Source organism: Lutjanus erythropterus, chromosome 14 (genome assembly GCF_056507025.1).
Source record: "Lutjanus erythropterus isolate fLutEry1 chromosome 14, fLutEry1.hap2, whole genome shotgun sequence".
Lineage (NCBI taxonomy): Eukaryota > Metazoa > Chordata > Actinopteri > Lutjaniformes > Lutjanidae > Lutjanus > Lutjanus erythropterus.
The window spans coordinates 18,426,628-18,446,923 of NC_139330.1; the positions used below are offsets into that span (position 1 = coordinate 18,426,628).

A 20,296-nucleotide genomic window follows, 5' to 3' on the forward strand; every position below is an offset into this window, starting at 1 on the left:
TTCATAGCAACATGAGGATCACCTCAAGTGAGGAAATAATGGATTGGCACTTAAAGTTTTAGTTCAGATTATTTAATGTGGAGATGTACGGGGTTCTTATCCATAGTCATTATATTACCTACAGTACATGGTGGTTGGTAGTTTTGATCGTGGCATCCTTCCGCCTTTTTGTACAGTTGCTGCTCATTGACACTTGCACTGGAGCATCATTTGTTTTTTTTTTCATTTGCAAATTACTGACATAGGACTCCAATTAAATACCTAACATGTCTCACAAAAAATAGAAGTAGTAAATCCCAAACTAATGATTTATTAACAAATTTTTAAAAAGATGAAAAAACACACACATCCTGAAGTTCACTTGAATGGATGCTGGATCAAAAAACAAGTTGAAATAAACAGATCTGCACACTGAGACGCTCCTGTTACAAGGATTTATTGTGGTCGGACAAGTCAAGAGCCTGCATGTTCGAAACGTCACTCTTATAATAAATCCTTGTAACAGGAGCTTCTCTGTGTGCACAGTGGTTTGGTCCAACATGTAGCTCTATATTTACCATCTAACATGAGAGTGGTATCAGCCTTCTCATCTAACAGTAACCTAACACTAACCAGAAAGGGAATAAGCATATTTACCAAAATGTTAAAGTACTGCTTTAAGAAATATGTTTCAGACTTTATTTTGCAGTGCACGAAAAACATGTAACAAGCTGTGCATGAAATTAGACAAAAACGAGAAATAAAATGTTCTTTATTAGACAGAAGTTATACCCTAATTATAGATTTAACAAGCTGTGCTTTGAATCAAAACAGATGAAAATTAGAAATAGTATGTTCTTTGTTAGATAGTATAAGACCCTTATCAAATTTTATTTTAGGGTAATTATGGACACATTACAACAAAACTGTACTGTAAACCAAAGTGTATTATTTGCCACTGTTAGACCCTTATTAGACTTTCTTAGAGTGTCATTGGAGACATATTACAGCAAAACTGTACTGTAGACTAAAAGGAAATGTGTTCCTAATTACCCTATAATAAGAGTCTAATAAGGCAATATTTCAACCGTTCAAACATTTGCAACCCAGTTCACAATGGACCATATCAATTAATCTTGAGAAGAGTTAATTTGTGCATAATTGTCCATCATCTCATTGTTTTTATTTCCTCTCATCAGGAAAACAATAGCCTTTAGGATATTTTTAGCATACATCTTGATTAAAACCAAGTAAATTAATTATTATATAAGAATTAGCAAACGCTTGCCTTTTCCTCTCGTCAGTAAAACAATTCACATTTTAAATGCTTTATTTGGCAGCCCAAATAAAGCCACCTGTGGGTCACGACCAAGTCTCCTTGAATGACTGTAATACAGGGTCCAATAGTGTCTAATTCTTATAATTAAATTATAGGTCTATTTGTAGTATTTGTCTAATTTGATACAAAGTATTGCATCTTGTTATTGAACTGTAAAATAAAGTTGAGCTGAAATATGAACCGTTTGCTTAGTTTTCTGTGTCTCGTGACCTTTTGTGTCTGTCGTGTGATGAAGGCCCATCTGCTGAACATTCCAAGCTGGAACTGGAAGGAGGGCGACGATGCTATCTGCCTGGCGGAGCTGAAGGCTGGTTTCATTGCCCAGAGCTGTCTGGCCCAGGGCCTGTCCACCATGCTGGCCAACCTCTTCTCCATGAGGTCCTTCATCGAGGTAACACAGAGGACAAGATTTACTTGCCTCGTCTCCGTCACTCCCTCAGACCGAAGTAATATGGATGAATGAATCCTCACATTACAGTTTCGTGAATTAGGTGATTTATTTATGGATTGGAGGTGAGGTTACCATAAGTGGATACAGTAGGTTTCTCTGCTGACAGATGGAGTAGATCTATCACACACAGCACATTCCCCGGGAAGTTTTGACATCTTTGTCCAGAGAAAGCCTTCCATTAGAGTGTTTGCAGTCATCCTGGCACGTCATATTTTACTGTGACATTTCATATGGAATCTGTTCAGTGTTTCTGTGGCTCAAAATTGAAGAGGTGCTTGTCTCTATCAAAGAACTGTTCTCATGTCATAAAGATGATGGATCAGCTTATAATGACCAGGCTGATGTTGTGCGGCGGAACATCTGCAGACCACATTGGGCGGCTGTTGGAAGGAAAACACTGTTGCTTTTTTCTTCCCTTTGCTTATTCTCACATGTGACATTTCCGTGCTTGTTTTTTGTCAGATTGAGGAGGACACATGGCAGAAGTATTACCTAGAAGGAGTGGCTAATGAGATGTACACAGAGTATTTGTCCAGTGCCTTTGTGGGCCTCTCCTTCCCCACTGTCTGTGAGTAAGTATCACTCTCTCCCCCACTCAGCAAGAACACTGTCAGTGGTAGGCGGCTAACAAGTCTGAAGTTAAAAGAAAAAAAAAAGGGACGGTGGGGATGTAAGGATGTGAATTTCAAAGGTGTTTGCACGCATCAGTCATTTGCTCATATACTGCTCTCCTCTAATGAGTGCACATGTTTTACAGGCTGTGTTACGTGAAGCTGAAGCTGTTGCTTATTGCCATCGAATACAAGTCTGAGCAGAGAGAGAGCAGGTTTGTACATTGGATCTTTCTTCCAGTAACATCAGGTACAACTGTGGTAAAAGTGAACTACTGTGTGACTTGCTTCAGCTGGATCTTCTAATAAAATATCTTATATTTTCCCCCAAATCATCCTCTTTGCAGCTCTTTGCAACAGTTGATATTCATATAACATTTGATGACATTAAGTTGGTGAATTATATTTGAATGACAGCCTGACAGTTACCTTTATTAACTACACACTTATAGGTTCAATTTAAACAAGTTAATGTGCAATACCTTACTTAATAATGCTAAGGATTAGTACACTGAAGCGTTTAAAAAGTGTAATAATGGATCTGCACCAAAAACAAATAAAGCATTCCTTGGCTTTCCACAGAAAAATTCCACTGAATTTGACTCAGTTCTGATAACATCTTTATTAGATATCCTGCAATTTGTTAGAGCTGCACAATTCAAATCATATTGCATTTATTTTGACAGATATCGCATCAACAATATGATTCACATTTAGTGGAAATGATCATTTTGGCATCACAATTTTCATGTTAAGTGAAAAAAACAAATCATTAGAATCATGATGATGTGACTTTTGTTGTCTTTACCACACACAAAAAAAACATGTTTTCTTACAGATGGAGAACAGAGCTGCTTTGTCACACATTTGACAATATTTTGATCAATTGTGCAGCCCTACTATTTAACTCAAAAATAAATGACTGTGTGTCCTTGGTGGAGATAACTACATAACCACAAGTCTAATACTTTTACTAAACCTTGCTGGTATGCAAGAAGAAATTTAAAAAATCTGCCTAAAATTTTAATTTAGTGTCAGTTAGATAATTGCACTGTAACAACTAACATATAATAACAAAGTTGCGCATTTGACTTTACTTGATTGACCTTAACTTGATTCTACTGTGGCCCTGTTCAGTCTGTATGATAACAGCAAACTCTACATCAGTGTCAGTCGTATCACCAGGAACAACATGAAGTGCTATTTTTCAGTAATCTCAAATTGCCAAATCCCACCCACCCTTCCCCGTTCACCTGTGTCAAATGTTTTTATGTATTGACAAGGCTGCATGACAAATAAGAGACTGAAACATGCTAAAACCGAACTTAATTTAATTCTTCCATCGTGAGAAAATTTCTTGTGTAAATATTTGATCCCACTTAAATTTTTTTTCCAGTGTGTTAATTCATGCCTGTGGTTTTATTTTTTCCAAACTAGTTAAGTTACTGAAAATACTTTATTGGCAATGCTTTATTACTTTTTTATAATAACTTTGATGAAGACACACACAGGCATAATTCAGCTCTTTCTAGTCATAATTTTAAATGCCATTTGATTCAATCATTGCCTTGTTAAACAATAACCACCATTAAAGTCAAGCAGATTTTTTTTGGTAAACAGTCATTTTTAGGTGCAAGGACGTCACCGTCGGACAAGCATGAAATAACTGAATTGTGTGTCTGTGCAGAGCTGCGCCACATGCTGTCGTATAAGGCGTACCTACTCGATAGGCAGAGAAACATTAGTAACAATATTCTCCTCTTCTTTTATGTTCATGATAACTGTTTGATTTGAGATTTTTTCTTGTTGTTTGCAGAAGCCGAAAGCGGTATGCCCTCTACCTTATCTTACTTCCAAAGTTCCACCCAATCTCCACCACTTTAAAGCTTCTGACTTTGGGAGTTTCCCCCAAGGATATTTTTCCAAACTCTATCTCACAGGCCTCTTTTTCTAACTCTTTTTTTTTATGGTGTCCCTTGTGCTTAATGCACTAACTTCTTTGCAGGCAGAGAGAGGATAGATAAATTGGACATGTTTGTAGAAGTGCTGTTTCTTTGTCTTTGCTGTTGTCGGTGTACCAAGGCCAAACGCTCACCCTCTCCATATCTACCTCTTATTTGATCTTTTCCGTTTTGTCCTCTATCAGTCCTTTGCTTAGTTGATTTCTCTCACTTTCAGTTCTTTTTCAGTGTTGCTCAGTTGTTCTCCTACTGTATGTGAGCTTTGCCAAGCTGATTATCCCACTCATGGTGTTTTTTAAATCATTGCCAGAGCTGTACTTCATGGGTCTTTGACTCAGTGGGGAGTTTGTATACACATATCTAAGACCTCAGATGTGGTGTTGATAAGCACTGATAATCTCTTGATTCTACAGTTTGGATTTAATCTTGAAATAAATCGACTGATTATATGCCATTGCTGTAGGCAGTGGCTGATATAACAGCATGTCTTTTTCTTCATGGTTTTACTACACCAGCAGCACCTCACTCCTCACCAATCTTTGTTTTTCCTTCATCGTTTCACGAACTATAGGAAAGGCATGGAGCTGTTGAATTTGGATAGCGTTAAGTTTATCCAAACTGAAATTTAATAACCATATAGGCTACAATGTTCACAAGTGCCCCACATTTCACTTTTGCATTCCATCACCCTCTCATGTTCTCAGTGCTAAATGTGTATCCATCTGTGCATGTATGTACGTCTGCGTATGTGTGCGATTACGCTGAGAGCGAGGGTTTGTGTGCGAATGTGCGCATTTCTGTGCGTCTCGACCACCATGTACAGTCATGCTCGTGCGTCTCTCGAGTAGATGTTCCTAAGTGAGGTCACTTCCTGTCAGTTTGGTGTTTGAGAAACAATCCAACTGCACAGAAGTTACTGCAACCGTCTGCATCTACGTACCTGTCCCTATACCTGTACTGCAGTGGCTATGCCTTTCTGTTTGACTCTTGTCCTCTTCATGCTGTTTGGTTTCTGCATGCTATATGACACTCTCACTTCAGGTGTTTGATGCCTGCCTTGTTGCTCACAATATGAGGTTTTGATGCTTTCTAAGCTTCTATTCACCAGTTTGCACCCGACTGAAGAGAAATGTCTTGGATAGATGCACCTGTAAAATCTCAGATTTGGGCAGCAATGTTTGTGGAACTGTCTTGATTTGATCTGTTTTCTTTCATTTATTTTTCACTAAAGAGCATGCCAGGCAGTAATGCCTGTTTACTTCTCTGGGGGCCATTCAATCTGAGTGAATGTTAGGTGCTATTTTACTTTTTCTTGCACAGAAAAACATGGAAAGAAAAATCTGATCTGCATGACTGGTGCAATTTGATCACAGCCTGATATGTTTATGGATTCAATTGCTCCCTTAATATTTTTGTTTATTTTCTCCAATGTAGCTTTTTCCAGAGCCCAGAGGAAAGATGAAGCAAGATAGACATTTTATTAGATGTACTATTTCACGTCTGAGTCTACACAGATAACATACTCTTAAAATTAGCTACTAAAATGTCACCAAATAGTTATTTAAATACATACATACATCAGGTTGGTGAGACAGACGTTGCCCCAACACTGGCTGTAGTTTTATGAGCCATATAATAAATATTATTGTCACAAATTGACAAAACTTGACTCCAAACTTAATCATCTTTCATCTGGGCTCTTATTTTGAAGGAGTGTGACCCTTTAAAGGTTTGTGGGTTCAGTGTTTTGATTTCTTAGTTCACACTCACATCATTGATGATTGTTGCCCACAGGTGACCATTAATGACCAGGGTGTGTGTGTGTGTGTGTGTGTGTGCGTGTGTGTGAGCGTACAGTATGTGTGTGTGGTGTCTACTCTTTGTCTCAGTCTAATTAATGGGGAATGATACAGCCAGTCGCTTAAAGTTATACTTTAAAAAAATGTTATGACTTGACATTTATCTTTAGTGTAGCTGTTGCTTAGCTGTCTGTAATACATTTTTTTTAGTTAGTTAATTTTAGATAGTTGTGTCTTTGATTATAAATATAATGAATATAATAGTAATTAAAAAAAAAATAAGTTAATATTGATGTTGCAGGACATGCGTTATCATTATTTTCACACTATAATGCAGCCGGGCAGAGCTGCTAATGATTTTAGGGGACTTAATCCACTATTTTATTTCCTACAATAATACTATAGACCAGCCATACCAAACTTAAGAATGCCACAGCCCAATTTGAAATCTGAAAACTGTTTGGGACTCACCCACACCTTTAATCACAACTCTGATCAACTCATGAAATTAAGACCCAGTATTTCCCTACATATTTCTTGTTTCATGAAGAGAGCAATTCTACGTGAGCGTTAGCATATGGCAGTGTGATAGAAATTGCTAATCTATCCATATATATATATATAACAATTTGTGACGGTGCATGTGTTTCCATTTTAACTCTTGCGCCACCAACAATAAATCATATAAATATGATTCCCTGCCACTAATAAGATAAGATTCATTCTGGTGTTAATGTGAGGATTGTAAATAGATCAAATGAATGAAGAGTAACACATAATTTGAATCCCATGGCTTTGTTTTATTAGTTTGGATCACCAAAATTGAAAATTATAATAAACTTTATTTTTAATCTCATGGCCCACCTGCAGTACTTTCAGGAATCTCTGCTGCTGACTACAGTAGAGTCGCTAAGCAGAATCGGTTTAGTTTCAGTGAGAAAACGAGCTGTTCATTCCCTTGCATCCCACTGTCAAATACTAACCAAGATAACTGACACTTACTGTGCATTCTCTGTACTACAGCCATGTCTCAGTGGCCATCATGACATGTGTTTTGACTAGATGATTGTATCTGAATGCTGACACTAAAACCACTCCATGGCCATAATTTTAATTCTTTCTGCCCTCGTCCCTTTACTCGTACCTCTCTGTCCCCCTCTCTCAATACCATTATATAAAGAAAAGAATTAAAATTCAGTGTGCGATCATGCTGTTTTACATTCTGTCCATTCATGTGAGTATCACATCAGGAAATTGCCCAAAATCAGAGTTTTTTTTTTTTAAGTCAACAGAGCAAACCAGGCTCTCAGAACTTGAGCAGGGATGATGCGTTGATACAAAAAAAAAAACAACAAAAAAAAACAAAACAGTCCAGATAAGTGCACTGCAGGTCCGATTAACGGCTTCAACAAGTGTGTACCATTCCTCTTGATTAGCATGTTGTGTGCATGAGCTCAGTCTTGTCCAGAGATTAATGAGAATCGTGTGTCTGTTCCTCTGACTACCCAGCATCCTCATCAACCCGGGCAACCATGTCAAGATGCAGGAGGGAACACTGGGATTCTTTATCGCCAGTGACGCCAAAGAAGTTAAGAGGTAATCCGGCTTTCCTGATGAACGACTCATCACTGATTATGGTTATTTTATGTGCTGAACATTTTCACTGTGTCACTTTTAGAGCATTTTTCTACTGCAAAGCTTGTCACGATGACATCACAGACCCTAAGCGGATCAAGAAGTGTGGCTGCAAACGACGTGAGTAGCTGCGCCTTTATTTTGCCCCATCGACGCCCCTCTTTCCCTTCCTCTCACTCCAAATCCTCCCTGTGGGTCTGTCTGTCTCATTATACTTAAGATTTTACTAGTTTGTACACTAATCGTATACCTCTCATTGTGTCATTATTCTTCTGTACTGTGGCACTGTGTTTTTAAAGGTAAATATGTCACACCATTATGAGTGTGTTTATTATGGGTACCATTTGAACTTCCATAACATCCATTATGGTGCGATCATCAGTCAATATCTGATTTGTTTTTTTTTCTAAATCAAAATGTAGATATTGTCATCTTTAAATCTGTTTTTTCTTTTAGTTTAAGCATTTAATCACTACTTTATCTGTGCAAACTGAAAATGTAAAGCAGCAAATGGAATTTACAGGAGTAAAAATTAAAGAGACTAAAAGTAGCAGCACACACAACTCCAAATCTGGATTAATATATTGGGAGCACGGTCATAGCACATATATATATATAAAAAAAACCATACAAAATACTGGCACTAACTGAAAAATAGTTTTCTTGTTTATTATGGGCAAAAAAACACCATCATCAGTGTAGCATAGAACAGCAGAAACAGCAGTGCACTATTTGAGAATTTACAGTATATTATGTCACAGAAAATGTGTGTATTGAGATCTATTGTATATTGTGGTGAAGCCTAAAAATATCAAGACGTTATTTATCAGGCCAGTCCTACATAAAACTATAAAAAAGAGCTTTATGTTCCAGATTAATCAATGAACAAATGGATAAGGATAAATAATTATCACAAAAATAATACAATATAAAAATGTTGTTTGACAGTTTTATACATTCATTCATTATTAATCTGGACTGTACCTTCCAGCTTATTTACAATATAACATATATCTATACATAAAATATGTAGAAGATATTTATCATTTTTTTCTAATTTTTCTGTGATCACTCCATCTTTATTAAGAGAGGCTGTTTCAGTTATTTCACATATGTTTCCTTTCATGCTGATTGGTGTTTGAACCTCACCTGTTTATATTTTGTGCTGTTCTGTTGACACTGATGATGGTTTAGAGCTGAAATGTGTTCATATTTAGTTTTTTTCCCACAATAAACGAGAAAACTATTTATCAGTGAGTGGCTGTATTTTGTATGCAGATGACACAGTAGATAGGATTGAAATTGTATTAAGCTGACAGCTGCACAGACCAGAAAGAAAAGATATATTGATTATAATGATATTTGGAAGCCTTAAAAAAAACATTATAATAATGCATATACAGCCACTCCTTGTCCCACACCTGCAGCAGAAGCTACAATTATATATAAGCAGTACAAACCAGAATACAGAGGTTTGAATCATTATAGTTATCTGCATGAGGCAAAGAGATTTTCATTATAAATTTTGAATACCAGTGTATATGACTGGCTTTATTGTATTATTCTTTTTTTTTTACATGTATTTGCACTTTATGAGAGTACTTGAGAGTATTGAGCTCTCTTTTCATGGGTTTTAAGGTCACCCACACATGATATGAATGGTCATGGACATAATGTGCTGTTAACTGTTAAATTTAAGACTTTCCACAATGCCAAAATGCCCCTGTCAGATGGATAGTTTCTTCCCTTTTTTCATGCAGACATAACATTACCATCAAGACAGGAGCAGCACATGAATATAACCTGACCTATGTTCAGTAGTCACCTGTCAGGACATGTTAGCCACCAGATAAATAATTCAGGTGAATATCCCGTATTTCCACAAAAGGTCACAGACAATTAAAGCAAGCAGCTTGATACAGACAGAGACTGGTTTTAAAATAGATCCCCGCCATTTCCTCCTTTTGTCTGTGTCATTTCAATTATTCAGACATGTTTTTCCTCTCGCAGCTCGATAGAATCAACAGACCTTTCACACTCCGCTTTCATTTAGATAAACTGTTTACTTCTCTTTGCTTTCTTAATATCTTCATGTCTCAGACGCCGCTGATGGACACGGCGTTATGTTTTATCATATCACAGCTGTTTGCCGACAAGAGAGTTGCATTTAGAAAGATGACAGTTCCATTACTGCAATGGAAGTCTGTGTCTATATAGTATGTTCTGTTCTATCATGTTTTGTTCTCTTCTGTTGTTTTTTCCCATGTTTCTTTATGACCAGTGACACACTTTTGATGTATTTCCTTCCCTGCTGCCATTGGAAAACGCCACTTTATTTTAACTACTCACTGGTAGTGATTTATTGTGAGTAAAAAGAAAATGGGTGTACTATTACCCAGAGTGCAGTGCAAGTGTTTCTTTTTATCCTCTTCAGCAAATAGTATACTGTATCTATGTTGCATGTACCAGTGTAGCTTCTGCATCCCTCTCCTCGCCTCTCATTTCTACACCGTGCTCAGACCAGACCAAAACCAAAACAGCAGAAATCACACCAGCGTCATCGGCCCAGTCAGCTGATACTCTCACTAGCTGGAAACGACGATTAAACAGAGTGCGACTTAATCGGATGTGGCCGATGAGCTCTGCAGTTTTTCCTCCACTATTTGATCATCAAACCAAAACTCTCCTGTTTGGCATTTGGAAGCCAGTCTACTGCAAGTCTTATGTCATTACCCATGATTAACCTCCTCATGGCGTCACGCTCCAAGAAAGTTCAGAGGGAGCGTAATAAAAATCTGACATGTCCTACAGTAATCATAGATTTAGAAGAGCTAACACGAGGGAAGGAAAATTAACAAGAACCACTGAGATTTAAATTGATCTGCTTTCTGTCAAAGGAAGTTTTGTGTGTGGAAAACGTCCTTGTGGGAAGTCCTGTAAAATCCTAACGAGCAAGGTTGCCAAAACACAATCAAAACAATCTGGTCTCCCTCCCCTTTGCCCCGCTTCTCTGTGATCTCAGCCCCCTTTTCTAAACTCTGGGTCCTCGTCCTGCTCGGGCTGAGGTTTCAGAGACCATCAGAATTGAAATGTCACCACACCACGTCTTGTGCATTTCAAATCTGGACAGTTGCTAGGCCCCCCCCTCCCCCCCTCAGTCGCTGCACTGGATTGAAAGTCCACTAGAAACACACAGTATTAAGTGTCATAGCATTAGATTGCCACTAGATGGCGGTGCCGTGCCAGAGTCATGTCCAATACTACAACATTTTAAATGGTGATGTCTGTAGAGGAAACTCAAATCCCCTGAGACCTGTTCAGCAAAAATGCAAGGACCAAATTGGTGTGTTTCTCTTAATTACAATCCGAATCTATCATTTTGAAGTCTTTAATGTTTTTGTAGTCGGGGTTTGGTGAGGCACTACTTTATCCCTCTGCTGCAGTAAGTTTTGTTGTTTTGTTTCTTGTTTTTCCTTAAAAAGGTTCAACTCTTAAGCTTCATTTGTCCTTGCACGCTTGCTGAATAAGGACGTTTTAGGGGGATAATATCAGAGTGGTGCTTTCTTTGGGACATCCTTCATATTCAACATAGCGCCCTGATAGCTTCTGTTTGAGTATGTTGTGCCTCGGTGGATCACAGGAGATGGTGACTGATCAAAACCATACAGACAGTTTATCAGGGCAGCCGTCATGTTGAATCTTCAATCAGGAATGCCCTGAAATGGACACCTTCTATAATTCTAGGCCAGAATCTGGGTATTTGTGAAGTCAGAAGTCAAAGACATTGTCAGTGTGCGTGTGTGTCTTGTGTTTTCCATTACTCCCCTTCCATGTGTCGATAATCTACATCGTAACATACATATACTGTGGTCCGAATGCTCAAGCAAAACTCTGAAGTCAAGAAGTATCAGCATGAAGTGATAGCCTCACTGCACTTGTCTGCCATGCCCCCCCAAACTGTTTCAACACTCTGAACAGTTATCTCTGTACCTCCCCTTGTTGCTGAGACCAAAACGGCACTTTCTGCATGCTTATTACATGCTCATAAGGCACGCGTGCATGCCGCAGGATACAACAGTCCCTGATGCCTACACCCCATGGGTTATGATCCGCGTTTCCCATTCTTTTCTTGGCCAGAAGCTGAAACATATTACTTCATTCGTTCGAGATCTGGTTTTCCGATGTGACTCAAAGTCAAAGATGCTGAAAGTGTCTCTGTAAAGGTGCCAGACAGTATTAGTCTGCTGTCTGTTTGCACCTTGGCAATGAGGGAATGGGGACCAGGGACTGTTTCTGCTCAGAGTCGCAGCAATCTAGATGTGCTACTCTGGGGACTTTCACGCCCACTTCCCTCGGGGTTCAGAGCTTCACACACACAGCCACAAGCACACACACACACTCACACACACACACACACACACACACACACACACACACACACACACACACACACACACACACACACACCATATAGACAGAAAGTGGCCGCTTACAGTATTTTGGCTGCAGGCTGACTAGCAGGCCTAGTTAATGAGTTTTTTTGTTGTGTAATACTACTTTCACATCCACATCTTACCTGAACAAGAGTCTGCAAATAGATACATTTGTTTTGTTTTTTTTACAAGAACAATAACTGAATAGAAAATCAGTTCTCATTATGACATTGATGACACCACCATTGATGGCCCACTAATGGACAATCAGTAACAAATGTCATTGAGTTGTGCAGTCATTGAGCTAAAGTTTATTTTTAAAGTTTAAATCAAATGCTTAAATGTAATGGTGAAATGCCTTTTACCCTTAGTTTTGTCAAATAAGAATGAATACCATAAGACAGACACTCAACGACAGTGTAAAAAACAAATTCTGTGTTGTAATTTAAAAAAAGTTAGTGTCTGGGCTTCCTTAAGCTTTTAAGTTGAAAAGACAAGTTGAGGTAATTTTGTAATGATTCAATAAACTTAAGATATTAATTTGAATATCAGTCACACTGATGAACAATAACAAATTGAAGAGGAGAGTTTTAATCCTCATACAGTTTCTGCTGGGATGTCTGCTAATATCTCTCTTCAGAAACTTTGATTGAACTCTGTACATCCTGTGCATTCATTCAACTCATCATGTCAAGTGCTCTGAAAATAATACTGGAAGTTGGATGAACTTGAATGAATAAAACTTTTACTGTATGGAGACAATAAAAAAAAGGTAGAATGACCCAGTCAGTATACTTTTACTTCATAAAAACCTTGAGGAAGAAGAGAAAGGTATAATCAACTGGTAATTTGAGGTTTTCTAACACTGGCTGATGTTAGCCGCCATAAGCTCTTGGTCGTACCAGACCATGTAAAGCTGTATTGTTAAAATTCCAGAGTATAGAACAATGGTGCTATTTATTATCTATAAATTCAGATATTCATGAAGAACAATATTTTTTCCTAAATTGACACAGAATCTCAGAAAACAAATAAACATGTACATCCTTTGTTCGCACACATCATATCTGCGTACATTAGAGTGAAGCTGCCTTTGGGGGAGTGGAGCAGTGAAACTGCAGACTTAAATATACAGTAGCATGAATTGGCAAGTCTAGACTAGTAGAATAGTGTGATGCCATGGACAGAGCCGCTACAGCTGCATGATGGGATACAGGTACGTGATCCACTCCTTTAGCCAAATGGATAGAGGATGTACAAATGTATGAAACATTGTATGAGGTTTGCTGCTGAAGACATTGCTCATGCCTCTCTTCCCCGAATGCCTCCCTCCCACTCCCTTTCTCCTCACCCCTCTTTCCCATTGTTATAGTTTTGCCTTTTGACCTGTTACAGCCTTAGCACACAGCTTGACCTCTCGAGTAATATAATGCGCTGGCATATGTTTATTATATTATTAAATGCTATTATTAATATAGTTATACCAAGTCCAAATCTTACTTATGCTTTCTCAGACAAGAAATTTAAAAAAGAAATTAATTGGATGACCTGTTGAGGTAAAAGTAAATGGATTTTTAGAATAAATCTCTGCGTTTTCGAGTGTGTTTATCAAAATCTGGGGCTCAAGTCTGTGGAAGCAGGTGTCTAAGGCTTGCACTTTCTGATGAAGTTACCTTCCGACTTCCCCCTGGATGAATATTTCTCCTTTTGCCATTAACCTGCTGCTTTTCCTCTCCTCTCATCCCAAAACATGACTGTAGCCAAGATGTCCGTCTACAAACGAATGAAACTGGCATGTTGTTTTGATTGCGGCCGTTCAGAGCAAGACTGCTCTTGCATGTCAGGCAGTGTACATAGTAACATGGACACCCTTCAGAGGGCCTACCCACTTTCCTCTGTCTCTGTTCATGATTGCGCAACCACTTTACGTGCCTGTAAGTTACACCGCCCAACACATGCTGTTCTTTGTCTGTGGTGTGTGCTCCGTGTATTGTACCATGCAGAGGTACCGTACGTGTATGTGTGTGTCCGTAATGTTGTCCATGTGGTGTGATCTGTTTAATGTGACTCCATAGTTTGTATAGTTGTGGCTTATGTGAATTTAGTTATTTATTTTTGTTTCTAAACATTTTTCTCAGCTATACATTTTGCTATCTATCTATCTATCTATCTATCTATCTATCTATCTATCTATCTATCTATCTATCTATCTATCTATCTATCTATCTATCTATCTATCTATCTATCTATCTATCTATCTATCTATCTCTTAAACTTGTTTCCTTTTATTTATAGTTGAATTTTCATCAGTTTTTTTCATTTCCATTTACTTTTATTTCATAAATGTGTACTCTGTGTGGTGGGTAAGTGGTGATGTGGCTCTGTGGTGCTGCTGTACTGTACAGTACTGTAGGTGTTAGACATGTGGCTACCGCATGCTGCATCAGTCATGCAGTTGTGTGATAATGTCACTATTGGATTTGATGTTTTGAACTGTCAAAGGTAAGATGTACACAAAAGAAATGGAACCCATTATTTTATTCTCAAGGTTTTATGATGCAATGTATAACAATGTTTGTTAAATGATGTCTTATACCTTTACTTTAAAGGCCCTTACACACCTCTGAGTTAACACTGTTTTCAGTTTGTACGCTTTGCCTTTGTTTCACTTTCTTTATTTTACCTTCGACTTAACCTTACTGAGTAACTGTGCAGAGTTTTCAGTTTCACTTTAATGCCAAAGATGAGAGAAAATCACATCTGAAATGGTGTTTTGAAGATTTCTAACAGCCTTGCCAAGCCTGATAAATGAGGAGCAGTGCACAGATATTAAAACATGTTTTTATTGGTGACACGAGCTCAGGAAAGTATCTATTAATATCTCAAGCAACTGAAGTGCCCTTTCACTCTTTTAGGCAATTATTAACAAAGAACACATGCAAGTTTGCCCACAGTTAGCCCTTTTTCTGGGCAAGAAGTCTCAAATTGTACATTTTATTGTATAAAATCCACCTCTGATCACAATCATCTTAAGTAGTGTATCTCTCCTGCAGTCTTTAATGGTCTAGGACACATACACTAGGAGAAGAGAGGAGGATTAGGGGGAAGAAGAAAAACACAAAGGTTTTGTATAGCAGGGAAGAGGACAAGATAATAGATAAGGGAAAAAGAGAGAAGAAAAGAAAAGGTAGGAGGGCGAGCGCTCCTGGAAGATCCCCTTACTTTCAATTTTCCTTTCGAGTGGATGGGAAATACTAAATTGTCTGTCAATTAGACATGGCAGCAGTAGGACTAGCTATCAAAGCATTGGGTTCAGACATACAGATCTGATTTCCTTCTCAACATTCTCCCACCGTCTGCCGACTCAGCCTAGATTAGTGTCAAACATGCCATGATGAGTTTGGCTTGGCCTCTTGTAGTTTCGGCCTGCGCTGATATCCCTTGGTACCAATTACTGGCCATTACATGGTTACTGATCTCACTTCTCCCTCAACCCCCCGTAGGATTTCAGGAAAGCCTCCTCTGTCTTAGATTTCTTTCCCTTTTTAACTCCGACTTTGTCTGACCAAAGTGAGTTTAGTGGAGGAGTGCATTGGGCTTTGTCAGTCAGGGATTGTTGGATTTCCTCTCCCCATTTCCCGTCTTTTTTCCACCAGACTGAGAGGATAAGACATCTTTATCCATGATGACTTCATGCTCTTGTACATTTGAACCAGATTTTTCTAGGCCGAGCACTTGGATAATTGATTCCTTGGATAGCACTTGTTCATTTACTGTAATGCACCCTGTGTTCAGATGCAAGTCACATTCAGACCACACAAATATAGACACAGACACGTCTTTAATGGTGACATAAACAGAAATGTCTGTGGAGTTTTATTTTAACTTTAATGATATAATATTTAACTGTAAAAAGTGGAGAAAAATCATAATTTCAAGGCAACTGTCTTCTTCTGTCTTTTTTTTTTTTTCTTTGGTTTTGAATCAAATTAAAACTTTTAAGTCCTTAAGTGAATCCCAAAAAAGTTTTAGAAACAAAAAACACAGCTCAGCTCTGGGTTCACAGCTCACCATGAACAATTTTTGAAATACAGAATTGGGGGTTTCAAAAATGCAAAGATTCAAGTTATTTAAAGAAGAAAATTAAATTATCTCAACAAAAGATTGTAGGTCAGCAAAACTTTTTTGTAGTTTGTTTCAAAACTAGTTTGAGCTTGACTTAAAATGCAAAGATTTAGTGAAAAGTTACCTTGAAATCATGAGATTTTTTTATTGTATGATTAAAGTTCATAAACTAACATGGCGGTTGATGTTTATGTCACCATTTAAAAGGTTTTCTCAACAGTGTAGCCATTTTTAGTATGCACTCATTCAGGGGGTTTAATAATTTTTGTTGAGATGCATCAACCCTTGTGTACAGAGAAATTAATATGTGAACTAAATGAATGCAGTCTTCTGTCACTAGATATCATATATAGAGAGATTCTGTAGTTTAGTCGGCTGATAAATATTAGAGTGAAAATAAGATGAGACACAAACTTAAGTTAGAGGTGGAAACTTTTGCAGAAAAAGAGGTGGAAAACTGGACAGAAGAGAGCAAAGGGGAGCAGTTTCTATGAGTTGTGAGCAGTTAAAAATATAGTTCAAAGCACAAATTATATAGCATGCAAAAATATAGTTCACCCTTATGTGGTTGTGCATGCATGATTTTTGTCTTCAACAATTTAAGTTTTAAAACAGGAGTTCTTAAACATATTACACAAAGGTCTGCATCAGATTTTTATTCAAGGTCGGAGGTCTGGAAGGATCGGCAATAACAGAAAAACATTTAATCAAACTGCTTATAACTTTAAAGTGACCTACAGTCAAGTTCATCGTAGTCATGACAGTCAAAATACTTTAAGGCCAAGTGGGAAAAATTGATTTGAAAAGTGATTTATGAGCTGTTAGCAAATTCTCCAGTGCAGTTAATGTGGGAGTTAAGCAGCAACAACTCACTCTCTCCACAGTTAGCATTGCCATGACTATGATGTCAACAATAGGGAAATTCAGTCACATTCAGCCATTTGGTCCACATGCTGGCCTCTGCACTTTCAGAAGCCCTGTTTTAAAATTTTACATCTGAGGTTATTCAGAGTAGTTCAGCTGCTTAGTGTGTATTAGTTTCATATGGTCTGTCTTTGTGACCTGACCATCATCACGGCTTCCTCCTGTGAGAAAAGTGAAAGACGTGACAACTTTTATATAATGGAGAGGCTGATAAAGCCGGACAATGAACAAGAGTTGGGGACCCAGGTCTCAGGAGATGCTTTCGGCGAGTCTACGGCCTTCTGGGCTGTGTGTGTGCGTGCCTGTGCGGATCTTTGTGTGTGTAACAACATGCACTTTTATCTCTTCTGTGTCCGTGCATGTGTGTGCATCTGCATCTCATTGCTGGGGACCTTATCTATCCTGACACGGAAATTATGTTTGCATTTTCATTTTCCCAGCCCTGCTGGTCCATCACCAAACTTGCCCTGACAGCTCCTGTCCACCAGGCAGGCTTGGTGCCCCCCACCACCCACCCTCTGTCCTACGCTGCCTCGCTACGCCCCAGATGCTAGCCAGTTAGTCTGCTGCCTCTGCGATGCAGGCAGATTGCTAGAGACAGATGCCAGGGCCACTGTGGGTCCCTGTTTGAGGATCTGTGTCATAGGCCAGCCCTGGGCCCTCACTGTGACCTTTACTGCTGGAAGAGACTCTAGGAAAGAGTGGGGAGTGTCAGCAGCTCAGAGCTCAGCTCAAGTGCCCACTGTAGCTGCACTTCAATCGGTACCAGTCTGCAGATCCTCCTCAGTCAAGGTCATAAACTGTAATTCCCAGATAATCAAAGGAGAAATCTATTATACTTTTACTGCAATAACTCGTAACATGACTATGATATGTCATTAGAAATTAAGGAAACATCTTAAGTTGAAACAACAGCGCTGCAGCTGTGGTGTCCTCCTTTGAAAATTTCATTCCGGGTTAGAATGATTATTTTTGTTTGTCTGTTTGACGTTTATTAGAGTTCAAATTAATGCATAACGTTTGCCAAACGAGTTAGTGTCCGTTTATGAGTCGTAATAAATCATTAATAAACTTTTAGAAGGCTCAGATGTTCATAATGGTTAAATTGAGCAATATGCTAATGGAGTCTGGCAGGCAGTAAGACAGGTAGTCACGTTACTCTCACTCCTGAGTGTGTATTTTGGGATCAGTGGGATTTGACTTCAGGGTAACAGGCTTAGCTTTACAATGACAGACGACTGACAGTTATAAACAGCTGATCAACTTACAGTGGAGGACTCGTCGTCGCTTGTTATCGTCACATTACAATGTTGGGCTCGTCTTGCCCTCCTGCAGCGTTCCTGCCTGAGCTTCCTCGAGTTTGGGGAAGAGGGGGCAATGGGAAACATGGCTCCAACTCGCTATTTGGACTGCAGTACTCATTTTTGCATTGTTCCATATAGCTCCTTTAATAATACTGGCATAGGTGGTCAACCCTTTTTATAGAGCAATCCAAGAGCTTTAAGAGTGTACCATTGAACCCGTGTTTGAAATTGGAAATTTCCATTTGGACTGCATGCATAGAACAAGTGTCTTTATATTTGTGCTCAGTTAGCGCGGCTGTTTTGGGTAGCAAGTGTCTGCTGTCTGTGTTTTGGACGCCTACATGCACTCATGTATGTAGTTGTTGCCTTTGTGTCCCATGGTGGCTTTCTATGTTCTGTCTACAGACCTCACAGTGTTCATCACATTTAAATCCAAGTGTAAAAAGCCAAAACATTGATAAGAAACATCACATTGTTCAATCGACAACTGAAACTGTGTAATTTCAAATTTAGCTTTGAAAATTTTCATAAAATCAGCCATTAGAGTGTCATTACATCTCATTACAGGTGTAGTACACTTTTCTGAAAGCATGGCTGAGAATGGACAGTTCATTTCATTCACCTGTCTACCGTTTTTGTGCCATCATGCCATACTTTAATCATCAGATTTTTTTCCCCCATGATTTTAATTATTTATACCTTTTATTTTTGGTTTATGCCCTCATGCCCTTCAATTTTAGCACTTCATCACAGTTTGATTTCATTCCCATCCATTGCTCTTATGTTGATGTCTCTATTTCCTAATGTGCCTGATTCATTACATCCTTTCTCCCTCTGTGTGACCTGCCACTTGTCTTTGCATTCTCCTCAGCCAAATATAAGTATAATGGATATGTCAGATCACGTAAGTGTGTTTCTCTCTGTCCTTCTCCATTCTGCTCCAGCTCTGTGTTTAGACTGTAGACCCCTCACTATATTATCTCATGTAACATAATAAGTACTGATGCTTTGCTTTAGTATTTGCTTTGTTGTCCATTATTCCTTTAGAATATACTGATGTTGTCTTGTGTCTTATACAGAGACAAAGTAAACTCACAGTTTAACCAGTGTTAAATTCAATGTTTAACTCTGACAGACTGTTTATTCTAATTTACTAGCATTAAATAATTTGATAGGAAATTAGAGTGATTAGTCCCTGATATTAATAACAACTGAAAATAAATTATTTTGTGTTTGATAATAACATGTAGTTCCATGAAATATTCTTTTTGTATTGTGCTGCATGTAGCAGCAGATGGCGCTACAACACCAGGGAACAGTGGAAGTCAAAAAGAGGCTGGCGTTCGATTCAAAGCTGATTGCAATTTAGGTAAATCTCTGGTAAATAATTGTTAAATGCATTACTTTTTACTCTAATGGTTAAGAATAAATTTTAGTTTTGAAATGCTATTGTGACCTTTAACACTTTATATGTATATTTTTATTTAATGTATTTGTTCTTGTTAAGGATCCTGATATTGAAGCCATTTTTTGTTTCCTCTTTGGCTGCCTCTCAGCAGAACTACAAGGAATTGCAGCATTCATAATATTCATATATAGTTTTATTCTTATATTTAACAGTAGCAAAAACAACAATGCATGGCATAAAAAAAGCTTTTTCATTCAGTTGCAATGCAGATGAAGAACAAAGCTTGCTCATGCAGCAAACACCGTAAAGGCAAAGCCAGCTTAGCTC

The 20,296-nt window shown here is 38.3% G+C and overlaps 1 protein-coding gene across 17 annotated transcripts in view; it reads left to right on the forward strand.

Annotated features, from left to right (window-relative positions):
* kcnma1a (potassium large conductance calcium-activated channel, subfamily M, alpha member 1a) overlaps window positions 1-20,296 on the forward strand; it is a 181,175-nt gene that overhangs the window by 124,595 nt on the left and 36,284 nt on the right. For 6 of the 17 annotated variants that reach the window (XM_084736184.1, XM_084736190.1, XM_084736195.1 and 3 more), the window contains exons 14-19: window positions 1,554-1,709; window positions 2,232-2,341; window positions 2,527-2,595; window positions 4,197-4,208; window positions 7,650-7,736; window positions 7,819-7,895. In XM_084736184.1, the coding sequence (XP_084592310.1) occupies window positions 1,554-1,709; window positions 2,232-2,341; window positions 2,527-2,595; window positions 4,197-4,208; window positions 7,650-7,736; window positions 7,819-7,895 (511 nt within the window). Of the gene's footprint in view, window positions 1-1,553; window positions 1,710-2,231; window positions 2,342-2,526; window positions 2,596-4,196; window positions 4,209-7,649; window positions 7,737-7,818; window positions 7,896-13,968; window positions 14,143-19,432; window positions 19,466-19,849; window positions 19,931-20,296 lie in introns of all 17 variants that reach the window. The other 11 variants (XM_084736186.1, XM_084736197.1, XM_084736200.1 and 8 more) reach the window with 5 other exon arrangements.